The 14,652-nt window shown below is 49.1% G+C and overlaps 6 protein-coding genes across 6 annotated transcripts; 2 read left to right on the plus strand and 4 right to left on the minus strand.

Annotated features, from left to right (window-relative positions):
- Positions 1-106: 106 nt before the first annotated feature.
- CDV56_103489 (DNA-directed RNA polymerase III subunit RPC25) lies at positions 107-1,057 on the minus strand (the record flags this gene model as incomplete). The annotated part of the gene is made up of 7 exons (XM_026757108.1): positions 107-151; positions 217-394; positions 453-516; positions 571-657; positions 713-809; positions 873-971; positions 1,046-1,057. 7 exons carry the CDS (start codon positions 1,055-1,057, stop codon positions 107-109), a joined length of 582 nt encoding a protein of 193 aa, XP_026613149.1.
- A 515-nt stretch (positions 1,058-1,572) lies between these two features.
- On the plus strand, positions 1,573-3,744 carry CDV56_103652 (CCCH zinc finger protein; the record flags this gene model as incomplete). Its single annotated transcript, XM_026757271.1, has 2 exons — positions 1,573-3,480; positions 3,559-3,744. 2 exons carry the CDS (start codon positions 1,573-1,575, stop codon positions 3,742-3,744), a joined length of 2,094 nt encoding a protein of 697 aa, XP_026613150.1.
- Positions 3,745-5,205: 1,461 nt separating this feature from the next.
- On the plus strand, positions 5,206-5,940 carry CDV56_104017 (GPI anchored serine-threonine rich family protein; the record flags this gene model as incomplete). The annotated part of the gene is made up of 2 exons (XM_026757636.1): positions 5,206-5,419; positions 5,480-5,940. The coding sequence occupies 2 exons, from the start codon at positions 5,206-5,208 to the stop codon at positions 5,938-5,940; spliced, it is 675 nt and encodes a 224-aa protein (XP_026613151.1).
- A 1,890-nt stretch (positions 5,941-7,830) lies between these two features.
- CDV56_104276 (uncharacterized protein) lies at positions 7,831-9,200 on the minus strand (the record flags this gene model as incomplete). Its single annotated transcript, XM_026757895.1, has 3 exons — positions 7,831-8,607; positions 8,703-8,940; positions 9,037-9,200. The coding sequence occupies 3 exons, from the start codon at positions 9,198-9,200 to the stop codon at positions 7,831-7,833; spliced, it is 1,179 nt and encodes a 392-aa protein (XP_026613152.1).
- Positions 9,201-10,441: 1,241 nt separating this feature from the next.
- CDV56_104531 (uncharacterized protein) lies at positions 10,442-11,421 on the minus strand (the record flags this gene model as incomplete). Its single annotated transcript, XM_026758150.1, has 2 exons — positions 10,442-10,987; positions 11,092-11,421. 2 exons carry the CDS (start codon positions 11,419-11,421, stop codon positions 10,442-10,444), a joined length of 876 nt encoding a protein of 291 aa, XP_026613153.1.
- Positions 11,422-12,174: 753 nt separating this feature from the next.
- Positions 12,175-13,854, minus strand: nop12 (rRNA-processing protein NOP12; the record flags this gene model as incomplete). The annotated part of the gene is made up of 2 exons (XM_026758295.1): positions 12,175-13,665; positions 13,729-13,854. The coding sequence occupies 2 exons, from the start codon at positions 13,852-13,854 to the stop codon at positions 12,175-12,177; spliced, it is 1,617 nt and encodes a 538-aa protein (XP_026613154.1).
- Positions 13,855-14,652: the final 798 nt, after the last annotated feature.

The following is a 14,652-nucleotide window of genomic DNA, read 5'->3' on the forward strand; positions in this document are numbered from 1 at the left end:
GGGAATCATTTATTAACTCCAATTCCAGCCCATTGTATCATCCAGCGTGTACATAAAGACAACGTAAAATGACATGGGAAATACCCCGATTAAATCAACTTTTTCATCACCACCAGGACACAGGTCCCAAACCAGCCATTTGCATCGAGCCCTGAGTTTTCGTTTTCGGTCAGTTGAATGAGAGTCCATCAGAAATCAAAACGCGAGGGCACATACTATGATGGAGTATGGAGGCTTTCGTTCAATAACTGCGCCGTCACCTAGATCTGGGGCATTGGGAATCTGGTCATGCCATTCCTCCATCTCAACTCTGAAACGGACAATTTCTCCTATGTCGAAGTAGAATGTCGAGCCATCTTCGTTGTCCCAAACCCACACCTGATCGGCAATGTCACTATTTTCTGGTGAGCCAATGTGTACTTGCGACAGTCCAGAAAAAGACGGTTGCTTACAATCGAGCACCGTCTAATAGAAGATCCGGGGGAATGAGGATATCGTTGAAAAATTCTACACCAACTGTTTTTGTATTAGCATGAGCATAGTGACCGCGAGCTTGAGGCAGTTGCATACTCTTAATCCCTTGCTGAGTAGCACTAGAGATCTTGCCTAGTAGGATCTCTCCTTTAAACGGCCGGAAGACAATGAGCCGGAATTTCACTATAGAGAATCAGTAAAGCAGTGATCTTCACACGTAAAATCCTTCCAGACATACCGTTTACATTGACCAAGCCAGTGCCATGACCTATTAAACCATCCGATGATTCTAACAAGTCGTAGAAGCCAATGCAAAGGCCAATTTTTTGAATGACCTGCACAAGCGAACCATGTCAGTCAAGGTGACTGCCACATCGAGCAGGGTGACTTCGTCGTACTTTATTTGCATACTTTTCGTTGATATTGTCCTCTATTGCGACAGCACTGTACTTGGAGAAGTCTTCAGGAGAGATCTGGATGAGATCTGAGACGGTCGTCTGCCTCGCTGCAGTCAGCTTGTCTGGTCACGACGAGATAAATTCAGATCGATCAAGGACGTCTCTCAACTGACAAGAATGAACATTTCGAATATGTTACAAAGGAGAGAGGTATCGCATGAGCAGTAATAAGATAGGTAGTTTCTATTTCCACGCAGTCGTACAGAGGATTAGCGGCAAGACAAAACTTGCATTCTAACAGTCTAGGACGCAGAAACGGCCCCTTCTGAGTTATGCTTCTAGTAATCACAGATTCATGACATTATAAAAGTGTATTTGAATCTGCGTCAAAAGAAGTCAAACGATCGATCGCCAATCGCCTCGACCAATCGCAGGGTGCGGATCCGGCCTGGCTTCTCTTGAATTTTTCCTTCTGGGTTGACAGCCAGAGCCTACCACGTGATCTGTCCACTGTGCCTACTCGGACTTTACAGTGACAGTTCGGATTTCGGAACGGAACAACAACTTTGGAGCTTCGGTGCTAAAGAGGCGATCAGCCGAACCAGAAGTGATCCGAGGTTTTTCTCAGGTCCCCAGGATGGCGTGAAAGGATGGCGTTGATGCTGTCACTCATTCGAGGGTCTGCAGAGATCTTCCCGCAATGAGCTCCCAGGGATTCTCATTTCCTCCCCCTCCTCCTCCCCCTCCTTCTCAGCAACAGCAGCAACCTCAATCAGCTTTTCCGTCTGTTCCTCCACAGTATGGTTACGGTTCTTATGGTCAACGAGGTGGACGAGGTGCCGGAGGGCACAATAGAGGTCGCGGCAGAGGATTCGGGAATCGAGGAGGTCGGGGAGGCTCCTTTGTTCCTCACCATGCCAACCGTACCCCGACCTATTCCTCGACTACACCGTCTTCTTTCGGTTATGGGTCGATAAACTATACCGGGTTTACACCTCAATCTCATCCTACTGTCTCCCGCAATATTCCAACGCCCCAGATTACGCCTTCGGGGTCGCCAGGTTTCCAACACCAGTCCAACACCACCTCGTATGCTCCCCCACAACAATTTTCACAGCCGCCAGCAGCTCTGGGATCTCCGTATCAGCCGCAATCTAGCTATGATGCAGCTTACGCACCCCCAAATGCGCAATCGGGTCCTACATACCCTTCTGTCGTGCATTCGACTCAACATGTCCCTCAACCCATACAAGCACCGATGATGGGTCCTCCAATGCGTTGGGGTTTTGAGATGTCATCGCCTACAGGACCATTTGCTAGTCCTCAGCATAGCAATCAATGGGCGCCGCGGCAATCTTCTACACATCAGAATCAACCCTCCTTTGGTGGAAACTCAATGAAGTATGGTGGAAAGCGTGATCATGCGTCGGCATTTGGAGGAAAACCGCAATCAGTTGCACCTCGCGTTCCTGCACCGCCTCCGGTCCCAAGCTTCGGCAACCCTCTGCCTGTGAAACCTCCTCCGGCAGCTGATGCTGCACAAAAACTGAGAAAAAAGAAAAGAAAACACAACCAGTTAGGGCTCACGCCCAAAACTGAGGATCATGAATCGAGTGAGGAGGAAGACGACGTGGATGAAGAATCCAAGCTGGCGCCTGCCGGTGCTGGTGCTACAGCGCCGTTGCGATTCACCTATAGAGGACGGACTTCCACTCTTCAGTCAACCACAGACATTGCCGCATGGATTGAGGAACGGAAGAAACGATTTCCGACGCAAGCAAAGGTTGAGGAGAAGAAAAAAGCCATGGATGAGGCTAAGAAAGCCCGTGAGGAAGCTCTGAACAAGAAGAAGCTTGAGAGGCAGGAGCAAAGACGAGCCCAGAAGGTCGCATCGAAACCTGATGACAAGCCAGAGAGCGCCATTGATCCGGCGGATGCAGCTGCCAAGGCGAAACGAAAAGCTGACAAGCTTCAACGCAAGCTGCTGAAGGAGCAGGAACGGGTAGCAAAAGTGGAGGCGGATGCCGAGCGGGCTCGGCTCAAAGTTGAAAAGTTGCAGAAAGTGGCCATGGAAGCTCGCAGAGGGTCAGAGTCTGCCACACAGAAAACCAAATCTCAAGCTCTCGTCGCTGCAGAGAAGGCGGACACAGAATCTGCTCAGAAAGCGCAGATACTCGGCTCCAAGGACAGCGACTCGGATACTGTGGCTGTCCCTGGCGAGAGTGCTGTCGCACCCATGGCCTCCAAGATACTGGTAACAAAGATGAAACCCGGTGGAGAGAGTCAGAAGGAGGAATCCGTCGCGTCATCTTCCGATGATTCGGACGGCAGTGACTGGACATCGTCAAGCGGGTCTGACATCTCCTCTTCGGATTCCGATGACGAGAGCGATGATGATTCGGCACCCGAAGAAGCGTCTTCTCGCCGTGAGGGGCCGGAGCGGGTAGCACCACCGCCTCGAATAAACAAGAAGAAAGTGTGTCACCATTTCGCTAGCCGTGGGCGCTGCTTGCACGGAGACAAGTGCCGTTTTCTGCATGAGTTGCCGGAACGAGGCGTCAAAACGAAACCTGTAGAGAAGAAAGGACGGAGGGGACTCTTCCAAGCCGTAAGTATCCTCGGACTTTAACAAAGAAGGAGAATGGCCTTCTTTCGCCTGTTTAAACACTAACACGCGAATTACTAGCTGATCGAACGCCAAAAAGAAGACGAGGATCGGAAAGCGATGGAAGTGATCGTATGGCTGGGAGAGAACGGATTTCTCGATGCTTCAGAGGCCAATGAAAGGGCGACTGGACACTCCCATACTGATGGGAGCAAAGATGAGGACCAAGTCCCTCAGGAGATGAATTACACAGTTGCTGCTGCCTAGGTGGTGATAGAGATGGTTCTATATAACGTCGGCGCCGTGTACATAAAATCTGCGTAGGTATTGGCTTCAGAACCAAATAGAGCCTTGACTCTTTCAGCCTGTGCAGTCAGATTGTCGCAGCGAAGGAACGCCAGACTTCAAAGTTGACCAAAAAGAAGTTTATCAACGATTTCTGGTCAAAGTAGCCTCGATCCCTAGACATTTCCTCTCACAGGGATACCTCATGGACTCTGCACCGTCTCTTAATACCCTTACCGTTTCATAACTTATTTGACGATTGTAAGGTAAGGTACGGAGTAAGGTACTATGTACTGAAAGTCATGTTACAGAAAGGATTAATACCAAATCTCTGTCTGGAGACCTTAGTGTGGTACTGTAGGTACCTGATGATTGACTAAACACCTCGGTCGCACAAGGGACGTAAGTAACAGAGGATGTACCTGGACGCCTTGAAGATTTATTTTCACATTTTCGCATGTTACATTGAAATCACCATAGGAATTAAGAATAATAAGATCACCCAAAGTTCCGATTCCTCGGTGCTAGGTATCTTCCTTCATGATGACCAAAAATAAATGATCATAAGTCAGTCATCTTTCGTGAACCAGAGTTTGATAGGATTATTCTTAGCAGCACATATCAAACTCAGTTCCTCCGCTTCTCAAGGACCCTTGGATTCCATGGCTCATTGCCACACCACACCATCAAGAGTCCAAGACTCTATCTCCTTTGGCTTTGCGACCTTAGCCCCAAAGTCCCGACCGGGCTTTCGCCGGGATTACTGGATCATCTCAACCACTTATTTGGCTAAGCGAATGACTACGACTGAATTGGTCTAGCTGAACAGGCATCTTTTCCCAGAGAGGGACTGACTAAGACTGGCTGGGATTAGCCTCCACGATGGCGTTAATTGCCCATTGATTTATTATTATGATTTTGCCTCTTCCATTCGGGGGTTCTGTTGATAAGATCGTCTTATTGGCTCTAACTCAGGGTGACTGGCTCGTGGCGTCCTCACTACTGTACTGGCGCAAAATCTCATTCCTGCTAGGTACCAGTACCTATCTAGGTACCTTAGCCTAGTGAGATGATTTAACCAGGTTCCTTGGACCTTGAGGGGTGTAGCGGAGGGTTACGGTAGGTAAGGTAGGTAGCCTCCTCTTAGTCTAGTCTAGTTCTTACTGTTCATATTCCTCGCTCCTCCTCCCTTCTCGCCCTCTTCTCCTCTTTCTTCCCTTTTTCTCCTTCCTCCCTCCAGTCGATCGTTGCATCATACTCGTCTTTCTGTCTGTCTTTTCCCCCAGTCAGAGTCCATTCTTTTCATTATTGAATATATTCCAACTCAGGATCCCTTCGTTCAATCTTCTTGTGGAATATTTTATCTTATCCCCCACTTCGCTACCTCTTTCGGATAATCTATATATAATCCAAGCGTCTACAAAAGTCTATACCTTAGTCAACATGCGTTCCATCATCTTCCTGTCTCTCAGCGCTCTCGCCGCCGTCGCAGCTGCGGCTTCCAAGGCCAATCCTTTCAATATTCCCGCCAATGGTTACCAGTTCACCGCTGGTGAGGCCACTACTCTGTCCTGGGAGCCTACCACCAGTGGAACTGTCACTCTCAAGCTTCAATGGGGCACCGTCTTCACTGGTTCCTCTGGCTCAACCATTGTCTGTAAGTGTCTCAAATTGAAACGAGTCTGTGGAGCCCTGCGCATCTGCTAACGTACCCTAGCAAGCATTCCCAATTCTGGAAGCTACACCTGGGATGTTCCTTCTGACATTGCTGCTCGGCCTGATTACACCATTGAGATCGTTTCCGATGAGGACACCACCGAAACTAACTACTTGAACCGTTTCACAGTTGCAGGAGCTACTGGCATTGCGTCGAGCTCCACGGCTTCTGCGACTACCACTAAGACGAAGACCGCCTCTACCACGTCCACCGCGACCACTACTAGCGGAACTCCCTCCACCATGACCACTGTGACTTCGACTACTGCTTCTACCTCCAGCAGCTCTTCGACCACCAGCAGCAGCTCGTCCACCACTGAAGCTTCGACTACCACCCAGGCTTCTAGCACGAGCTCCGCCACTGCCTCACCTACCACGGTCCCCAACGCCAATGGCGGTGTCATCAACCGGATCTCCGGTGGCATGATGGCCCTCGTCATGGGTGTCATTGCGTTCATGTAAGCAGCATATGTTGCCAGCATTCTGGCAGTGAGTCACATCACTGCGATCGGGTTCGATACGCTCGAGTATATAGCTTTTGGCGTGTTCTTTTCCTTTCTTTGTACACCTGCTTGGGCTCAAATATGGTTGGATTGCCGTTTCTGGGTAACTACATTTTGTTCTTGGGCTGCGGATGAAAAGGCGTAACATCCTTTTCCGTGTCCGATTCTCTCTATTCCGCTTGGGCGATGCTTGGGGATCCATGTGATCGCGTTACCTAATCGTCATTATTCTTTGTTGAGACGAATGACTCTGGTCTGTTCTGGCACACTTTCTGTATGGTATGTAGATATGTTTACATTGTAATGAATGACTTGTTTTGGCCTGTAAGAAACCATGAGTAAACAGGAGGGTCTTGTATAATCATCTGCATATCCTGGCTTTCGGGCCCATTCAAGAGACATGGAGGCTCTGCTATAGCCGACGATCTGCTGGAGCTACTATAGCGGGGAATCGTTCAATAGTCTGTCGCATATTGTTGGTAATTGTATGATATAAGCCCAATACATTTCAGGATCGAACTGATTCTGAATCTCCATTTTTCCCATTTATTTCTGTCGCAGATCAGATGGCTGTGGGTCTTTGTCCGAAATGACCATTAGCAGAGTGGACTATGATAGTATCTGAGCGGACGAAAGCCCCCCGGCTGATGACCTTTCCCCCTTAAAGCAGCAGCCTTAGGTTAGGTTGTTTTCCAGGGTTCTGATCACAGCGGCACAGCGGCACTGACTGAAACAAAAACAACATAAAGAAACTAATGGCCTATTTGGAACAATAAAAGGGTGAATGTGAAAGTCCCAAGCAAAGAAGTATCACAAACCCAGATAGTGATAACCATCTTCAATCATTATTGTGATGAAATGGGTCAGCGATTGCATTACAGACTTGGGCTAAATTTATGAATGAATGGCGGAGATGAATCTACATAAGGTACTCCGTAGTCCGTACTAGGCTACCTCGGATTCTAGGGTCCAAGTCGAGCGAACTTCCACAGGCCATACGGACTTGAAATGTCGATGTCTGCTGAGGCCATGTGTCTACTCTGGCAGTTTTTCGAGTATCTTGGTGAGATTGTCATGGAGTCATTATGCATGAGTAGGTTCTGCCTAGAAAGATCAGTCTACATTATGCATGTAGACTTCACTTCACATGTGCTGACGAAGTACTGCTTCGAGCCTTCGACTCTGCTGTGCGACTTTGTGTGTCAGGAGTTTGTACCAGGTATCGACATGATGTATTTTACAGATACTTGAATTGTATACATCTTACCATACCGTTTGTACTGAAAGTACGGAGTACCCCGGCGCTGTACGCTATGTTAAACCTCCAGGGAGAAATCATCAACTTGTTATGTCCGAGGCCAGGAGAACGTTCAATGATAAAGCCGAGTCTCCATCCACTACCAACTGATCGCGTGGACTTCTCCAGGCTCCGTACGGAGTAGTATTTGGTGATATCACGGAAACGGTTCTCTTAGACAGTGATGACTGTTGTGCGTTGTGACTGGATTGTCTAGTCAACTGCATGTTACTACATACGTACTCATATGATGATATGAGGCGGTGGGAATAGCACGTGGAGATGACAGCATTCCTTCTGTCGTGCAGCATGCCACGGTTGATCGAGGTTTATTTCTTCCGCTTTGGGTAAAAATAAAAAAGCTTATTGCTCATCAATTCGGATTGAACATTAAGAATGCTAATGATGTCGCTAACAACACAGCAGGAGCACAGCCCCCAAGGTGCTCTTTGAACTATCTGAAACAGGAAGATAAACTGACCGGAAAAAGCTGGCCCAAAAGGAGCATGGCCCCATCCATAATGCGGATCGAAGAGAAAAGAAAAGGCAGTTTTACGCGGCAAGCCATTGAGGAGACACTCGCTTGATGAACTTCATGAACTTGAAGAACCCGACGGCATACTCGACATTACCGTGAGGATCAACTGTTCGCTCTGGAAAGGCTATACCAGCACCATATAAGCCCTTAACGAGCCGTCCATGTTGATCGTAGAATCCCCCGGCTTCATGATCAAAGTCCGGCTCCAATGGCGAACCATTCACAGAAAGCTCTGGCAGCGGGTCCCGAGCGAAGCCAATGGCCTGAACAATGTGAGTGCAGAAGGGTAGCTGCAGCTTAAACTGTGCCATCTCTTTACCACTGCTGCAATCAACCTTGGTGATGAAACGACCTGCCTCGGAGGTCGGTAAAACCCCATCTTCGAGCTGCTGGCGGGCGAAGTCCGCAGCGAGACCCTTGAGACCGGTGTTGTCCCGGAGGATCCAGCCGTCCATGTACTCGGCGTACCGAAGAGGATGCCGGGTAAACCATTTGACGCGGAGCTGGGGATGAGAACTGCGGGCCAAATCTACCAAGTTGAGCAGAGCTAGAATGGCACTATGAGAAGCCCCCACGACTGCGATGGTCAAGGGTGTGTTTCGGGGAAGGTACGAGGCGAGTTCACTGGGTTTCAACACAATATCAAGGTCCAGCCTTTGAATGTTGTGCCCAGGAACAGGGATCGGAGCGGTCGTCGGTGAAGATCCCGTACACAGGATGAGTTTAGGTGTCTGGACTTCAAACTCGTCGGACGATCCGTGACTTTTGATCCGTACTGTCCAGGAAGAAGTCTATGGAGCGGGGAATCGAAAAGCATTAGCAAACTATCCAGTTTCTCTCTCATGTCGGCCTCCTGTGGTAGTTCGATGTGGAATCTCAAACTAACATTTTCCGCCAGATTGGCAGCAACAACATAACCCCGGCATTGAATCACTCGATTCAGTTTCACAATGCCCTCCGTCAGGGCCTGAACCATCTCTGCACCATGCCGTAACTGACACGTTTGATCTTGGTCAAGTTTGGCTAGAGTCGTGAAAGCATTGGGTATGCGAGTACTACTGATGACCGCACGGAATGGCTGGACGCCCGTGGCATACGCTTGGAAGAAGGAGACTTTGGTGTTGCTGGACAGAACCCCGAACAGTCAGCCATGAGAGTTCCTCCTCCGAAGCTTGAACGGTTTCTCAAGCGCGTAAGAAGCTGGAGGCAGTAGTGCTCACCTAGGAACCTCGCGGTATTTCCTGCCCACACGTCCGGCCTGAAAGTAGGGATCAACCCAGGCAATTTTCCCACCAAGCTGTCTCTCCAGGAGATTTCCAACCGCGGCCAGACCGGCAGGACCGGCTCCCACGACAACCGCAGCACATTTCTGAGGCGGATTCATTATTGTTCGATGATTTGAAGATATAGATGCACAGAGCTTTGTAAATGAAATTTTATGGGACAACTCTGGAATGCCTCATGAAGATATCTCATGGGAGGGAGATATTGTAGGACCACAGGGGGAAGCTGCAATTTAGTAGGGATTCTTCCAGATGGTCAGAATCAGAAACCGGTGTAATTCTCGGTGAAAACAGCTGTTGAGCGTCGTCACACCTTCCAGGGGAAAGAGGGGGAGCCCGATTAAGAGATATATCGGGAAACGGCGAGCAAAGAGACGCAGGAACAGCGAACAATGAAACCGCATTCCATGTGCTTGGCAAGATTCACTGTTTACCGCTCCTCCAGTCCATTGATATAGGGATGAGCAACGAAGACGGCTCGAAAGCCCCAAATCAGGCATCTCGGACGAGAGAACACATGATGCAGACGGAATTGGCCGTCCATAGAGAGCAAAGAAGGCCACTCATCATGCGGTGATAACAGCCTTTGGGATACTGGGATGCTCCATTCCCATCACTCACACTCTCCCCTGTCTCATTGACTCAGATATCGAAAGCCCGGGCATAGATGAGCAATCGCCGACTCAAACTGACTGCTGAGTGGTTGAACTATGATGGTTGCGCAACTGACGCAGCAAGCCCCACTTTGACCTTGCGAGTGAATCGCCGAGGCGCTTTCCGTCGGCTCAGGCAAGAGATTGTCATGGGGCGGTGTTCTCGTCGTCGCCCTTCATCAAAGGGACAACGAGGGATCTAAGGCGGTTCATGACCGTCACAAGTTAAACGGACACTGATCTCATTATTCACAATGGAAAAGAACAGGTCCCGAAGGTGCCGGTAGCGATGGAGGATGGAGAGTCCTTATATTCAAGCACTTGAGAAACATGCACTGGCGGTCTTGGCGCGATTGCGTGATTTCAACCGAGAATGAGGCCATTGCTGTTTGCCTGATTGGGAAGGCTGCTGATATCTCAAGCGTCTGCAGAAAAATGCGGGGTGAGGTTAGAGTAACTGGTCACTACTATTGGCCAGCTATCTTAAGATTTGATCGAGTGACTCCTCGTTGGATTTGTGTCATTTCGCCGATACTCAACATTAACATATGTTGTTGGCTTGCTGCTGTCGTCTCTTTGGAAGCTGCTGGAGCTAATGGCTATTGTAAGCTACGGAGAGCTCGTGACACGGTCTTAGTTTGAACTTCGAACACAGAAAACGAGATGAATGTACACTCGCGATATCATTACTATACGGCCCAGAATACCCGAACAGAAATGCATTCGACATGGTTTGACCATCCTGGAAATCTTGCTCGTCCCCAGACGGCAATGGAGTCTCCCACACCCAAGGTCCGGACTATATTTCCATCCAATGTCGCCCGACCACGACCTTGCAAACGCTCAATCTCCTCTGCGTCAGCAGATTCAGCTTGGACGTTGTCAAGGTAGTGCCAAGTGATTGTATAGTCTTGTGTCTGTGATACTGCAGTCTTGTTCATCTGAAGTTTGCCAGGGCCGGGCAAGAAATGTGCGTGCCGAGGACCGATCGGTTCTTGACTCTCCCCTTGGCCAGTGGGCTCGGCGGACACTTGCGAATCCGCTTGGTTGCTGCCCTTTTGAGGTATTGCGTGTATGATCTCAACATCGAACCAGGTATATGACCCATCGTAGGGGCTTTCACCTCTAGGACCGCCACCCCAGCCCTGGTCATGGGACGAGATCGTGAAAACAATCTTGCGACAAGGGTGTATGGTCCGATGAGGAAGTACATTTGGCGATGCACTTTTCAATGTCTAGCGATAAGTCATAAGATATCAGTCTCTATAATAGACCAAGGAAATGGAGGAGAAAGGCTTGATGATCGCCATCCGCAGTCAAGGCAAGCTCTGCAACATACCTCCTCATCATAACACAACGGTGCTGTTCGTAACAGCTCTCGATCATGATCTTGTCTGATAATCATCCTTCTGTCCATCCTAGCCTCGATCGAGGGCCAGTATTCGGCAGCCTCCATAATCATGTCCGCAATCTCTACCGGCAACCCTTCCGATATGATCTTCCATCTCAAAATATGCCGAACCTTGAACACATCAAACAAACCGGGATAGAAAATATCTGAGGCTGTCTTGTGCGCTAGCTCGCTTGAAGAAGGGTTCGTATCGTCCGAGTCGTTCAACGGCGGTTGACGAGGGGCGCGGAAGCGGCCCATAACTGACGGAAACATCATCTGAAGCTGAAATCAATGTCGTAAAACGTGAGGGTATCTTTAAAGATTCGAAAAAGACGGCTAGACGATAATTCAATATGTTTGGAGGAAGTCCTCGGGCCAGTCTAGGCATCAATAATAAAGGAGTTATCCTGTGCCGGGTCGAATAACACTACTCATCGATCAAGGTCAACGCTGCTGAAAACCCGGTAATCGTAGATTGAATGAAGATAGACGGGTATCATATATGTCTCTCCACGGCAATTTTGTCTATGTTGTGCCTCAAGGTCGAAGTCAGAATTGTTCCTGTTTCCCCACGTCGGGGCGGGGAGTTCAGGGGACTGTGGGTAATACAGATCACTGATGTCTATCAGTATCAGATTTGTTTGGCTCAGCGGCATAGAAGGACAAACAATAGCCGCAGGCTAGAATTGTGATGCGGTGATTTGTAAAATATCGTTGAAGCATTCGAGAAGGGAACTGGATATACTAGTATTTCTTTGGCTGATAAGGAATAGATAGTCTGTCTGATGACGTCAATGCAGTCAATGGGTTCTTTTTCAACACCATCTAGATATACGCGTACTTCCAGTGGGCGGTCTTAATATCTATCTCGACTAAAAAGCAGCAATGTGATGACCTTGAAATAATGCCATTCTAGATTCAGGAAGATGATCCTCTGAATGTGGTGAGGACGTAGTTACGCTTCATTCTAAGCAGTGCCACGAGCGGCCCAGACGCCAGAAAAATGATACATGTAAAGACGAAAAAGACCTATTTTGCCATCTTTCCTTTCCTGCCTCCAGCAGCCTGGTAGGCTGCAGCTCGCTTGGCGCTTCGGTTCTTCGGCTTGCCTTTGGAGCCACGACTCTTGGTCTTAATTTTGATGCGCGATGATCCGCCCTCTGTTGCTCGATGACCTTCAAACACCACCGAGTTCCCGGATATAGACTTTCTCCCTTCGGTCTTCAATTTAGCTGCACCGGCTCTACCAAAGAGCTTACCTGCACGACCTTGAAGCGTCGCGAAGCCCTCCCCGAGCGCTTTGCCCTGAGCACCAGACTCTGGGCCATCACGCTTCTTGGGGAGCTTCTTGGCCCGTGTCACACGGAGTTTCCGCGGCAGCATGGGCGGAAACTTCTTCCCATCCAGCAGCAGTGCCTCCTCCACACAGACCTGATCATAGAACTGCACATAAGCAAAGCCTTTGCCCACGCGGGTAGTACGGTCACGGATCACCCGGACAGACTCGACATTGCCTTTGGTCGAGGTTCGTTCTTTAGCTCCCTTGGTGTGAGCATTGAACGTGCGCCATAAACCTTCCTCAACGTCCGCGGGCCCCGACTTCTTCTTCCTCCTCCTCTCGTCTTCTTCCGGGTCGGTCTCGTTGTCGACGAAGTCAAGGTTGCCAACAAAGACACACCGTTTGTGGTCGATCTGGGAGGGATGCGCAACGCTGTCGACACGAAGGTGTCGGTCTAGAACAACAGTGCCGTTCAAGGCCGCAGGTGCCTTCCGCGCTGCCTGCACCGTGCTGTAGACAGCATATGCATTGGTGCTTGGTGTAGTGTCATCCAATACCTCACGTCTAGCAAAGGCAGCTCGCTTGGGGACTTTCCCGCCACTAGCGAAGGCCACGGAGCGAAACCGAATTGACTCGACTTTGTGAGGCCCTGTAGATTCCGGAAGGGTGGAGAGAAAGGATGCCAGATGCTTCAACAGGGTCTTCTTCGCCGATTTGGATTTGATGGCCTGGCTCGAGACATTGCCGAGGAACACGGTTCGGTTACTCTTTTCGACTTCCTTGGACTCCGGATCACCGCTCTGAGTCTCGTGCTTTGGGACTGTAATTTCGTCCTCTTCCTCCGAACTTTCGTAATCCTCGTCTTTAGACTTGTCCGACGCAGAATCAGGATCCTCTCCTTCCTCCTCAACTTTCTGCCTCTTTGCCTGTTCGGCGCGACGCTTTTCTTCTTCCTTTTGTTCCTCCTTTGCTATACGCCGCATATAGGAATCTTCGAGATCTTCCGCAGCAGCCCTTTTCCGTTTCTTGCTCGAAGTCGCCTGGGTGTCCACGGCCGGCGTACTCTCAGCATCACTGGCGACTTCCGAGACGTCCTGCATATCTTCATCTTCGCTTTCCGGGTCCTCCTCAAGCTCAGAAATTTCTTCATCGTCTTCTTCCTTTTCTAAATCATCTCCTGGCTCGTCATCCTTTCTCTGAGTGACAAGCGGCTGCACAGACGGAGCTTTCACTGGACCGGCCTGAACGATTTCGATCATGATAGCGTTAGTAGAGCCTTATATTAATCATGAATAAGCACATACACTTTTCTCGAACAATGAAGCCAATGTTGGGTCAATGGCGGCCTTTCCGCCCAAAAATGGCAGAGAAACGTCTGTCTTGGCTGGTTGCGAGACATTGTCCGACTGAGCCTTACTTTTCTTGCCCATCTTATGGCAGAATTCGGGGGATTTCTGTCGTCCTTATAAAGATTGTAGTCAGGCGATGAGGAAGATCAACATCAGTAGTTGAGTTTCCCACTATCAAAGCAATTACACTTTTATCTGGCTTTCTTGCTTGGGCTTCCGAATTTTTTCTGTCCCGAAAAAGAAAAAAATATCTTGGCAACGGGAGCCGGATAAGGTCACGTGCTTTATCATATCAGCAAAGCCCCAAGAGTCACTGCGTCCACAGTGCAGCATACAACTTGGCCATTTGTTCTATTTCTTTTATGAGAGCTTCTTATGCGCACATTATCAGAAGATATCAATCCTATTGCTGAGAAAAAAGGTCTAGGACTTGTTCAAAACCAGCACCGTAGTTTTCATGAAGAGGTACCGCTATGGTATCAACAGACGGGGCACGGATTGATATTAACTATCCGCAATTAGCGGCAATGATATCACTGGCACCTCTCGATGGCAAAGCTGCTAACATTGTACATTGCGACTGGTCAATAGTAGGAGTAGTAGACAAGAGTACACATTGCTGGGAGTGATTTATTGCCAGACATTATATGAAAGTGCTACTTAAGAGGCGATGTCTATCTGATGAAACAACTCAAAAGAGTAAACTGGGAACATGTCACATGATGTGTAACTTATCGATACCAAGGCGGTCAGTTACCATAGTGTCCACCACCACCTGTTTGGAGTCTGGTCAGCATCAGAATAAAATACGGCAGAATATCATTACGCTCGGAATACCGCGACGGGTCTCAGCAAAGCAAAAGAGGTAGACTATTGCTG

The sequence above is a fragment of the Aspergillus thermomutatus genome (genome assembly GCF_002237265.1).
Source record: "Aspergillus thermomutatus strain HMR AF 39 chromosome Unknown NODE_139, whole genome shotgun sequence".
In the NCBI taxonomy this organism is placed as follows: domain Eukaryota; kingdom Fungi; phylum Ascomycota; class Eurotiomycetes; order Eurotiales; family Aspergillaceae; genus Aspergillus; species Aspergillus thermomutatus.